This window comes from Halyomorpha halys, unplaced genomic scaffold, assembly GCF_000696795.3.
Source record: "Halyomorpha halys isolate HHAL.00 unplaced genomic scaffold, Hhal_1.1 Scaffold531.1, whole genome shotgun sequence".
NCBI classification, from domain to species: domain Eukaryota; kingdom Metazoa; phylum Arthropoda; class Insecta; order Hemiptera; family Pentatomidae; genus Halyomorpha; species Halyomorpha halys.
The window spans coordinates 884,108-896,481 of record NW_027111171.1 but is presented as its reverse complement, the minus strand read 5'-3'; the positions used below and the strand labels follow the sequence as shown (position 1 = coordinate 896,481).

General features: G+C 30.4%; 1 protein-coding gene across 4 annotated transcripts in view; it reads left to right on the top strand.

The window, feature by feature from the left end:
- The window catches only part of LOC106683965 (uncharacterized), an 84,387-nt gene that overhangs the window by 70,605 nt on the left and 1,408 nt on the right, over positions 1 to 12,374 (top strand). For 2 of the 4 annotated variants that reach the window (XM_014425743.2, XM_067049251.1), the window contains exons 3-11: positions 4,480 to 4,646; positions 7,518 to 7,669; positions 7,750 to 7,812; positions 8,039 to 8,222; positions 9,227 to 9,371; positions 9,555 to 9,722; positions 10,724 to 10,840; positions 11,314 to 11,527; positions 12,052 to 12,323. In XM_014425743.2, the coding sequence (XP_014281229.1) occupies positions 4,505 to 4,646; positions 7,518 to 7,669; positions 7,750 to 7,812; positions 8,039 to 8,222; positions 9,227 to 9,371; positions 9,555 to 9,722; positions 10,724 to 10,840; positions 11,314 to 11,527; positions 12,052 to 12,323 (1,457 nt within the window). In that variant the 5' untranslated portion in view covers positions 4,480 to 4,504. Of the gene's footprint in view, positions 1 to 4,479; positions 4,647 to 6,151; positions 6,514 to 7,517; positions 7,670 to 7,749; positions 7,813 to 8,038; positions 8,223 to 9,226; positions 9,372 to 9,554; positions 9,723 to 10,723; positions 10,841 to 11,313; positions 11,528 to 12,051; positions 12,324 to 12,374 lie in introns of those variants that run through there. The other 2 variants (XM_014425745.3, XM_014425746.2) reach the window with 2 other exon arrangements.

Sequence of the window (12,374 nt, the reverse complement as noted above, 5' to 3'; positions counted from 1 at the left end):
TTTTATAATTATTATTACTTTAATTCGTTAAATTTTCGATATCGATATTTCGATATTTTAAAATATCGATATTTTAGGTCCGATATAATATCGATATCGATATTGCTATCCGATATCGATATCGATACCGATATCGATATTTTTCTTTCGATATCCCATCCCTAATGGAGGATAACAAGAAATATTCCCAAGAAGTGTAAAGGTCTTGATTTCTATAAAAGTAAACTTCATTTGGTAAAACTTTTTTTGTTTTGTTTTATTTGCGTGGAAGAAATCCAAATTCAAACACAAAATTTGTGAGGGTCGTGATAAATCAATGTTGTAAAATTATTAAAATTTCAGTTTATAAGGTTTAATTTGTGATAATTATCAATCTTATGCATGTTTGTAAATAAAAAATATTCCTGTAAGCTAGCATAAATATGTATATATTTTTATTATTCTATTTATTATTAATTCATCTATATAATTGTTATTGCCTTATTTAATTTTATTAAACTAAATATAATTTTTCTAGACAAATTGTAATTGTAATATTAGGTATTCTATTATGTAATAGAATAAAGATAGATTTTTCATTTTATTTCACAATATTGAATATTGCTTGGATTTACTGAAGATTCCACCGAGATAAATAGCGATGTGAAAGAGCGGCCGAAGATAAAATACCTTTGCATTCCTCTGGACTAATAGCACTCATTCACTAGCGGTTGTCCCAATGAGTGATGATGTGGCTGCACGGATCGGCATTCAGATCGCACCTTCACTTATGGATTGTTTCAATCCGTCCTGCACTCTGATCTTCCAATTATATTCATGAGTGAGCCGTTCGGATCCGTTTAAATTATAGCTCATCACATTACAGCTTCAATATCCGTATAATATGAGGTGCAAGTATTCAGGTGTTACTATAGTTAAGCCATTTTAGTCCTGTTCCATCTGCTAATACGACTTTGGAATCCATGAATGCTGCGGTTTGAATTCCTATTCAAATTCTACAACAGTGTCCAATCGAAGTGTCTAAAGATATGCTGGAGTAACTCATTATCTCAGAGATTGGAAGAATCTTCGAAGAATATTGCTTATTCGGGCAAATATCAAAACTAACTACTCGATAAACAAGATGTTCTTGTGTATTTTTCAAAGACGAGTCTATTAATTTCTACTTATTTTTATGATTGTAACTACAGTTTGAAATATAAACTTCTTTTATATTTAAAAATATACAATTAAGTTAAGTCTTACTAACAGGGGGTCATTGATGATTTGCAATAGTACTTGGTATTTTGAGGTAGGCGTTACATCCAAACCATTATAAAATAACACACTGCTTCTCTGAATAACTTTTCATGCCAAAAGTAGAAAAATGACATCAGAATTTTTTTAACTGATTTTTGTTTCCAAATATAATTTTCTGTTCAACTACGTCTTAATTGCTGATTCACCTGCTCGTTCACCAAACTTACATATAAATATGCCAGGTGGTCTTATTATCTTAATGGTTTATTTCTTTACTATTATTCTAACTATTAATTCTGGAGAATAAAAAGCGAAATCTCTTGTTTTTCTAAATGGATGTAAAAATAATTGAATCTTTGTTGACTAATGTTAGTTTTAAAATGTGAACAAAGTAATTATTTTAAATTTGCTTAAGGAGAAATTTACAATCCTTTACTTAGGTTTATGAAATTCACCAAGTACACAAATAAGTCCTCTCCCTCTTAAAATATTCCTCAACTATTAAAAGTACTTCAGGGTTAAAGGTTGATTCATACTATAATTCACATAAAATTTTTTAACGAAATGAAAACGGAAAATGGGAATATGAAAGTTAATTAAACCGATACTTAATGAATCAATGGCTTTTTTTTAAAAAAAAGTTTAACTAGCTAAAACGAACAAATAATTTTTTAATTAAGGCAGTTCTCTTGTATTAAACTTACCCGTTACCTACCAAACTAGTTAATTGAAACGAAACCATCAATTTTTAAGAATAAGTTAATTAAATCCGAAATGCTTTCTATTCCTCCGTCAGAATTAAAATAGTTTGAATTGGAACCTCAAGTATTTTTAATTGCAATGAGAAACAGATGTGTCAAGTTAATATACAATAAAAATTTCCATTCAGAAACATTTTGAAAATACTTATATGCCTAGTGCTGGCCTCTATAGGCACTACTTAAAACTATCATTTTAGCTTCGTTGAATAGTGCTGCTTTTTCTAGGCAGTTTTTAAAACTAATTAATTTTTTTTAAATTCATTTTTAATCACTTTAATGAAGTACAAATTCTTCTCTTATTTTTATTGCAAATGAAATATAATTATTTGTAACAATACGATATAAAAATTTGTTATTTGTTATCTGGCGATCATTTTTATATTTTAATATGCATTTAATTTAAACATTTACTGTCTTTTGTCACTTAAGTTCACTAATACTTCAATATACCAAAAATTTCCAATTATAAATTAACCAATTTAACTAGTTTTTTTTTATTTTTATCAATCTGACTATAATTTGAGCATTTATAATTTTTCAATCATTTTAATTTAGCTGTGTAATTTATAATTTATTAATTGGTGTGGTGTGCTTGTTTTTTTTTTTTATTATTTCATGTAGTTATTAATTTAATAATTTATGGAAATAAAATGTTAAATACTGAAATGTAGAACAATGATTCATTTCCATAAACTGTTATACCCCGAAAGTCTGCATATTCAATCATTCGATATTTATACTATTAAAAAAACATTTACACATTATTCTAGAGTTATATTGTCTTGACTATCGGTTTGTAAGATATATTAATAAATTTCACTGACTTAAAGAATTCTTTCGAAATGGCTTTGCCTCGACTACTGGTCCATAGTATAACTACAGTATAGAACTGTTACAGGGCGACATGACATCCTAGCTGCCGCGACTAAAGTCATCAGGCAAACATCGTTTATTGATATGTGTACTATATCTCGTTAGTAATTTAATTTTACAAATGTAACAACCATGTCTAACATATTAAAGAATATTGTTATATTCTTTAATATGTTATGTGATATTTTAATCAATAAAGATTAAATTAGAATCTCCTGATTCATTGAAAGCTAATGTACTTCACTTAGCATCTCTGGATGGGGTTTCGAAAGCCCAGAGATATCACTTAGCGCAACTTGATAAACCAAAACATGAACATCCCCTTCTGGGAGTCTTCTCCTTCGGAGGCAGTGAGTGATAATATACATAATTGATCGGATCATTCTAACTCTATTTTTGGTGACATATATTATTTTTTCTGGATTTCTTCGCCTTCCTATAGCCTGTATCCTTTCGTTGGTACTAGCTTCCCCTTCATGATCGTTAGCGAATGGAGTTTCCAACCTGCAAGAGCCTACAGTGTACACCTGTAGGACTTGCCATCCCCTTCACAATCGTAAGCACATACCTTAAGGCGGGTCCACATGTTGGCCGCTCGCCACGAATCGGATGCTCGGTAAACAAAGAGCGGACCATCCACATGTCAGTGTTATTCAGAGAGGCAAGTATGGCGGACGTACAAGTGGTTTCAGCCATTGCACTGGGATTATATTATTTTTATTACAAAAAAAGAAAATGAAAGGAAATTAGATATAAATAAATGAGATTAAATATAAAACCTATTATAAAAATTAACTACAATCTCCTAACAGCTCTCAGTTGCAACTAGACAAAAAGCAATGGTGGAGATGCTACACGAGCGTTCTCACGAACCCCTTTGATCTGTGTCCAAAAACTGACTCTCAACAGATCGACAACGAGCTTAGGCCAACTCGTACAAGCCACCCATCCACATGCTCGCGCATGTCCGAGTTTGCCATGGCTTGGCTAACATGTAGAGGCCCCTTTACGGATTGAAGTTTCTATCCTGCGAGGATTAACGGCGGATAATCATAAAACTCATCTTTCAATCTATCAATTCATATCCTATCCACCTACCTAACCGATTGAACATGGATATGTTGATACCCTCAAATGTTGTAAATTATCGGCAATGTTGTACCTCACCTCTCAAATCGGTGCCAGGAACTATTATACAGAGCCTCCTCGGCATTCTAAAGATTTTTGCGTACTTACAAGGTATTATATCTTAAGCCGCGGTATCTTGACATGTAAAATATCGCTCAAGCTGTAATATCAAATAAATCCGAGAAAATCAACAACATGATTTTTTTTTAAAATCAATACAGCAAAACAGTTCCTCAAGTTTGCACAATATCTGTTTTGTTTTTCTAACTTACTAGATGTACCTAGATAATGATACGGATTTTTTTTTTTTTTTTTTTTTTTACATTTCAACTTAGTTATATCATTAAGGTTGCTAATTGGGACACGAGGCATTGTTTTGGTATTTTCTAACCCCTTAATATTTATTTTTGTCTTTTTTTTTTTTTATTTGTTTGAAGTTTTCATTATCAAAAATATTAATTTAATATTGACATTCCAGAATATGGTGAGGTGATAACTACAAGATGGAGTGCGAGGAGCGGCCCCACGGTGACGAAATCCTGCGGTCAGGGGTGAGGAGGAAGGCCGAGGGTCCCCCGCCCCAGCTGCCCCCCAGGCCATTGCAGTGCCCCCAGTCCCACATGGAGGCCCATCTTACCAAGAAGAGTGAGTTCTAATTATTACCATTATTTATTAACTAACTCCAGCAATTATTTTTCTAATAAACAATAAATCACCTTAATGAATAAGCTCATATTTCTGTATAGAAGGCACTAGAAAGAACTTAGTAACTATACAGTTGCAACTCTTCACTCTACTGCTTTCAATTTTACTTAACCCTGAAATAGATTTTTTTTTTTTAATGTATTCGTAATTTTAAATTTTGAAATTCTACAATTATAATTATTTGTTTTTGTAAATATTTCAATATATTTATAACTTTTTTTTTTTACTGTTTAAATGATATATATTTTTGTTGGTCTTGATGTTAAGGCTATTAAACAACTTTATTTTGGTGACGTTTCGAAATTTTATTGTTTTCATATTTATGCCCTGCAGTTAAATAACACTTTTTTTCCTCTAAGAGTATTTTCCTAACTAATTATTAATTACATAAATACGAGAACAGTAAATCTCGAAATTTCGCCAAAATATAGTTATTTATTATTGATTGAAAATCAAAATCCTCAGAAATATATTTCTATATAATTATATACTTTTTTTGTTCAAACCAATAGTACAAAACTAAACTTCTAATATAAAATTCTAAAATAAAATTATAATTCTAAAACGTTAGAATAATTATATTCATTACTGCAATAAAATATAGTACTTACTGAAACCTTAAATTGATTTGAAATTGCTGGCAAAATTCAAGTTTTTCTTGTACCACCAAAATTATTACAAAATCTTAAGAATCTTTGAACGTCTACAAACCTCTTCTTACAACGTAAGAAAACTTAAAAAGATGGTCTTGTAAAAAGACGAAACTCTGGTGTAGTAATGCATTAATAAAGATAATTACTCATTTAAAAAAAAAAAAAATTCTATTAATATCCAAATATATAAGTGAGAAAAAAATACAAATAAAAACTCCATAATTCGTGAATTCGTATCTCCATTTCAATAAATTTCACTGGAGAAAGATTTTTTTTTAAAGGTGTAAAGTGATGCAGAATGGGTTTATATAGTTACATTATACTATCCTAGTTAATAGTTTATAGAACTATGTCTCATTAACATTCAAGTCACGGACTTTTGATAGAATTCAATTTCAAATGGTTTCCATTTAATGCACTAATGGATTCACGTTGGTTTTAGTGCTTACCTTTGCTGTGTTTTATTGTTCGAGAGCATTTGTGTTAAGTTTCTTCCTTATTTTAGGTTTTCAAAGATCTTGATGAACCTTCCAGTATCAGTTTTCCTTTCACTGACATCTATTTCTATAAGCTTCTATATCTACCTAAATTATAATACGAGTTGTATCGTGTATAAATTAATGGTTACGCATTCTATATCACGTAAGCGGTATAATTTAATACCACCTGCTTTGACGTTTATTCTTCTACAAAAGGAATCGAATTTAACATCGAACTCGATGCTGCTCACATATCGATGGATGGCATTCTTTACGTTTGCGCCAACTAATATCGACCAGTGAGTGCGTGGGTGAAGAGCACCACAAGGCTCGTGTTCCCCCGACATTCAGTTTACAATGCTGTTGGCGGCCCACTTCTTCGGCTTCCTACTTTCGACCAAGAGGGAAGGGCTGCCCCGGACAGTCCCTGAAGAGGCCCGATGAACCCGCCTCGCCAAGATGTGAACCATTCTACCTATCAAGTGATATATTTAGTTAATCGTTAAGGAAATTTCTCTCCCGCCCACTTGAGGACATCTAAGGCCCCTCGAAAGATCGTTGTTATCAGCAGATGATAAAGAACAATGGAAGGATGCATTCCAGCGATGGACGGTAACCCAGTGATGCAGTTTGTAGGTTACTCTGCACCGCCTTACAGGTCACCCTCCTACTCTGGTCAGTGATTACGGAATTGTTTTCATAACTGATGTATTTAATTAGTTCGTTTACAATGTGAACATTTGTTTTGTTTTTTAATTGATTTTTCGGTACTAGTCGGTGATCTTCCCACACTAAAATTGTTTTCGATTGCATAATTTATATTGAAATCAATTCATTCTATATCTATAAAACTTATTTGAATAAAACATATTGTTTACCTCAAATAAACCCAGTAGATTTGTTTTCAGTCAAATTATTCCTCCATGTGCATTAAGAAAAACATTCATTGGGTTTTTTTGTATAGGTTCATATTGTGCGAGTTTAGCGAGTTGAAATCGACAGTTGTTTCAGTTTAATCGTAAAAAGTAAGCAGTTATTAAAAATAAATCCTCCTTTTGGCGTTACTGTAGTTTTGTATTTATTTCTATTTAAGCATGGAGGTTTATCTGTCCCTTCTTTTGAAATAACAGATCGCCTTAGTTAAATTGTCTCAACTGAATTTTGGCCATTTTAGGAAAAGTGAAGTTTCACATTTATTTTTTTTGCAACAGAACAATTTTTTTTTTCACTTAAATTTCGAATGTTTTAGTAATAAATACTTAGGTACAAAGCAGATAAGTTATTACAACAGATTGAAGACCTCATAGCCTTAGGATATTTGAAAAACAGTACCAAAAGAAAAATTGTAATTTTTTAATTACACTAACTGAACTTTTAAAAGCTAAGGGCTTTATCAAATTCTGCATTGATTGCTTGGGAAAAGTATTCTTATCTTCTTGGTCTTTAGTTTATACTTTTTTTTTGTTTAAGATAGCTTGTTAAGTTTTTATTCTATTTCTCTTACATCTGAATAGTATACATAGTACCTATTAACCACAGATTGATTTAATAACAGATTTACAAATACCTGGAAATGTTTATATTGACTCTTTAAATATTCTGGTTACATTCATTTTTAGAATATTTCTTGAACTTTTAATTTATTTATTTCTGATCATGAGTTGTCATTTTATTTTTAGGATTAAGGAAGTATGTGTTCTTGTGTTCTGTGTGCGGTGGACTCGCTTCGCTGCTTGGAGGACTCTTCCTTGGTGTTTATGTTATCCTCAGAACATACACCTCTTCATTAGGCTACTTTGAAACCATACCTACATACATACCAGCAGCAATGGCAAGTTAACATGATCCATTTTATTTTTGATCTAAATTATTAATCTAAAAACTTGTTAATTATTTTTATTATCTTTACAGTTGCTACTAACAGGGCTTGGGATTATGTGTTTAGCAAGGAGGAAAAACAGATATGCGTTATTGGTATGTATCAATTTCTAACTTCTTAAGATTGTGGATATTACCAGCATTTCCAAGTTGTATCCTAATATTATGAATCCTTATATGTTTTTGTTTCATTAAATACAATTTCATTCTGTGATGTATTAGTATTAATCATATCATTATAATAATTTCTTTAATTCTTTACTATAATTTTTAAAAATGATTTTTGTTCATTAACTGCAATTAAATTATCTTTTTATAATAGATAAAAGTATGCGGAGTGTGCTGTTTGATGTGTGCTGGCACGTGTATAATGGTCACAGTGACGACAACTGTTATTCACATGAGTCGATTGCAGTCACTTCGAGAATGTGTCTACACAACCAAAACTCTGACTTGTACCTGCTATTCAATTCTGCTCTCAAAAGAAGGACAGAGACCAGATGATGGTAAGTTAATTTATTTACATTATTTGGCTTATTATTATTTACTTATCAATTAGGAAATTTATTCTTAGGGAAAAATAATGAATTTCACAAAAAGTAGTTAAAGATATAAGAGGCTTTTTATTATTATCAAATAATAATTTAGATGATTATATTTCAATAATTAAATATGCAGTTTATTAGCAAAAAATTTTCTCAAATCGAAAACTTTTATAATATTAAATCATTTTTCATATATTGCTGTTTCTAATAATCAAGGTTTCTATACTTGCACGTATTTTCTTTGTTAATTTTTTTAAATAGTCCGTATTATTGAACAAATTAAAATGTCATCAAGCTTGAGTATTTTTTGGATAAAGTTACTCAAGTTGTTTGTCAGCTGTGCGCTAAACTTGGACAACTTCATTTATTTAAAATTATTCCTTTCAATTGATTCTTTCTGTGGCACAAGTGAGAAATAGCTTCAGGGAAATGAGTCTTAACTATTAGGGGGATGTTCAAGTGTTCAAGGGTTTCTCAGCACATTTCTTCCACTTTATCTCTAGTCATGATTGCGGTGTGAGACTTCCAATGTTTTGGAGTAGGATGACATCCGACTGCTGCGAACACCTATATTGCCAAGCAGGTATGGTAGGATGAGAAATAAATAGTAGCAGTGACATCTCTAATGATCATACCTCATATTTTGTTTTGGTTGCCAATTTACTTAACTTTTGGCATAATTGTCATCACATGTTATCCTTGGGCAGAGCATGATAGACATTACTTTTGTTTTTGACTTTCTCTCCTACCATTAAATTCATTGGTATATGTTCACTTATACATTCGATTTTGAGTGTAGTTTCTCCAAACTAGACCTTCAAACTAGTTCAAATTTCTGGCTAAAAATTAATTATTATACATTGTGGCACAGACATAAACTTTTGTTTATTATGAAGAAATGTATTTCTATTAAACACCTTAACTTAAGAAAAATCAGTATTATAATTTTTTAAAATAATTTTCAGGTGCTCATTATGTGTTTAATTCTACACCTAATTGTGAAGTGATCCATGGAGCTCTTTATTCATGCTTAAGAGCAATGTTTGGATTATCAGTGATTGGAATTCTTGTCTGCATCTTCTGTTGTATGCTCGTTTATCAACTACTTAGGTTTGTATTCTTTTTTATTTAAATAATTACCGAGTATATACTAATATATATTTAAGAATTACATTAAAACATAAATTTTTGGTGATTTTACAGCTTTAGTTAATATACAATATTAGTGGCCTCTATTGCTTTTCCATAATTTTATATTATTTTTAATATTTAAATAACTACTGCTTTTTGCAGCCATGAGAGGAAGAAGATGTATTGGGAACAGCTGGAATTACGCTGCAGGTACCTCTACGGCCAACCGAGAAACCAACCCGTAATATCTCCACCACAGCGATGTAGCCATTGTGCTTGTTCTCAGCAGTTTTCTTACCCTCAAGCCACTGACTCAACATTTGAAAACAGGTAATTTATTTATTAGTTTTTTTTTTTTTAATGCTTAAATATAGTCATTGTTGTTTAGTAAAATTTTCAATTTATAAATCATTAGTCATTGACTAATGAACTCCAATCTTATATTTGTATATAATTGTTACAGGGACACAGCGGTGTTGATATATGATTTATATTACTTTTATTTTGAAATACAATTCCAAAAACAAAATTTAATTACTGACAAAACAGGATAAATACATTATACACATACATTGTTCTATATGGCAAACCAATTCATGAACTTTTGTTAAATATATAAGTTTTTGAGAACACTATTATTAGCTTTTGGAGTTAGATTGTAACATATTCATATGGATACACATTATTTATGAATGACACAGCTAGATTTGACATATTTCATTTAATATTTATAAAGACATAAATAATTGATGTTTCTTTTATTCATTTAAATCTTTGATTTTATTTATTTATTTTTTCAATTTTAAAAATAATATAAAGTTAAATTAATGTTACCTAATAGAAGCATTGAGAAACTTCATAATATTTTGACAATTCTAAATCCATACTACATATTTATCTAGTTTTTTACTACCCACTAAATATATGTATGCTTTTGTAAATAATTTCTAAACAATAAACTAATCTTACTGAAAAAACAAATTTTTAAAATAAGGCAACTTAATATTGAATTTGATTATTGAATCAAATATATAAGGTCAATATTTTGAAAAATTAAATTTTATATTTATGGTAATTAAATTTTATTTTTTATAATTGCTTGAATTTTTTCTGTTATAAACAATATAATACCTGCTCATGATTTGAACATCAGAGATTTCAACCCAATTGGTGTGCAAATAATAATATTTGTAAATAATACATTTTTGTTTCATATTGATTCTTATCAAGCAGTTGGAACTATCTCCTTACAATTTACATCAAATTAATATTAAATGTTTATTTTGGAAAATATCTTATCTAAAAGAATCTATTTTCTTTGATTCTATCAGACAGTGGACGGGTGGAAGAATAGGAAACCTTTACTCTCCAAATCCTGAGCCAGTTTCTACTGGTTGGGGCTGGAGGTTACCTTGGTCTCGTGACCAACGCCAGCATCAAGAACCAAGGTTTGTCAGTTATTTTCATCACAATATACTTTTCCTTCCCTTAAAATTTCAAATTTCTGAAATACTAACTCACTGACTGCTTATGGGCTAGTCTATCGTTCACTTCTTTGACTATGAGTTGCATGAAAAAGGGATATTTTAGGTATAAAAAATTAATTTTACCATAAACATAATATTCAATGACTAATGATTTATTTTTAATACAATACTTGTGTTTTCTTCGAAGTTTGAAAAACTGGATATGGTTTTTATAATTATAAACACCTTTATAGAAATATTTTTTATAATAATTATCATGAGTTAGTAAAGTGAGGTTAAGGTCCTATATTTAATTTTTATGGTAAAAAAGAATTAATCTTTTATTTTCATAATTTTATTGATTTATTTAGAAATTATTGACTATGATTTCTTTGCAACCTATTTTTATTTATCCTACTTTTTTTTAATTTAATGATTTGTTCATTCAATTGCAGTAGAGGTAGTAGTAGAGATGGAAGAGCTTCACGTGAAGGGCAGAGCAGCGGAGCTGACTCCCAGTATGGGTTCTCTGAAGGTGGCACAGTTGGGAGGACTGCTGGACTGGCTACAGTGTCTGGGCTTAGTCCTTGGGGACCACCGCCTCCTTATTCTGATCCTAATTCTCCTCGTCGGCAACATTCTTCTGTCAACACAGCTGAAGAGAGTCAGGTAATGATTTGATTACACTCATCATGTCTTCTTCCTCGGTTTTGATTAATTTTTTTTTTTTATAATATCAAAAAATCAAACATTTGACATGATAATATCACTGTTTTGTTTTGATAGTGGTATAACTTAAAAAAAAAAAATTTAAATTGAACATATTCCAAAGATACCAAAGATAATACCATTTACTTAATTACTGTCCCTTCTAGGGTCTCCCAATAGTCTGTTTCAAAGGTAGTAGCATTGTCACAAAATAACCCTTTAAATAAATGTTTTTAAGTAGTGGTGCTATCAATCAAAGTAGCAGTATCGCTCTATTTCATATACCAATTTTTCTATTGAACCATCTAAACACAAAATAGCAGCTTTGGTGGTCGAAATATATGAACGGGCTTATAGTTCTCTGAAACAACAGTCAGCCAACTTTCACGAACATTTAACTAATTTATGATCAACTTTCATGAGACTTATTTTAATTAAATGACAAAATACATATTTTATGCTAAAATATAATTAAATATTTTTAGGTGTTTTCTCCAAGAGTGAAGTATCTTCGAGAAAAACGTCCTGAATTATCAGAATCTGAAGTATATTTTGCGGATGTTAGCAGTTGCTGCAATGGTTCAATCAGAAATGATTCATTAGTATATGATGAACCACAAGAAAGAACAAAAACAAACCATCGTTTTCCAAACATCCCAGAGGAGAGAGCATCTCCTGACTCAGAAGTAGCTGAGGATGGTTCAGAAGAAGACGATCCAGAGTTAGTTAGTTTCAGTCGTCGAAACAATCTTACTAGGTAAAATTATTAAACATTTTTAGTATTTTAATATTTGGTTATAAGTCTTTT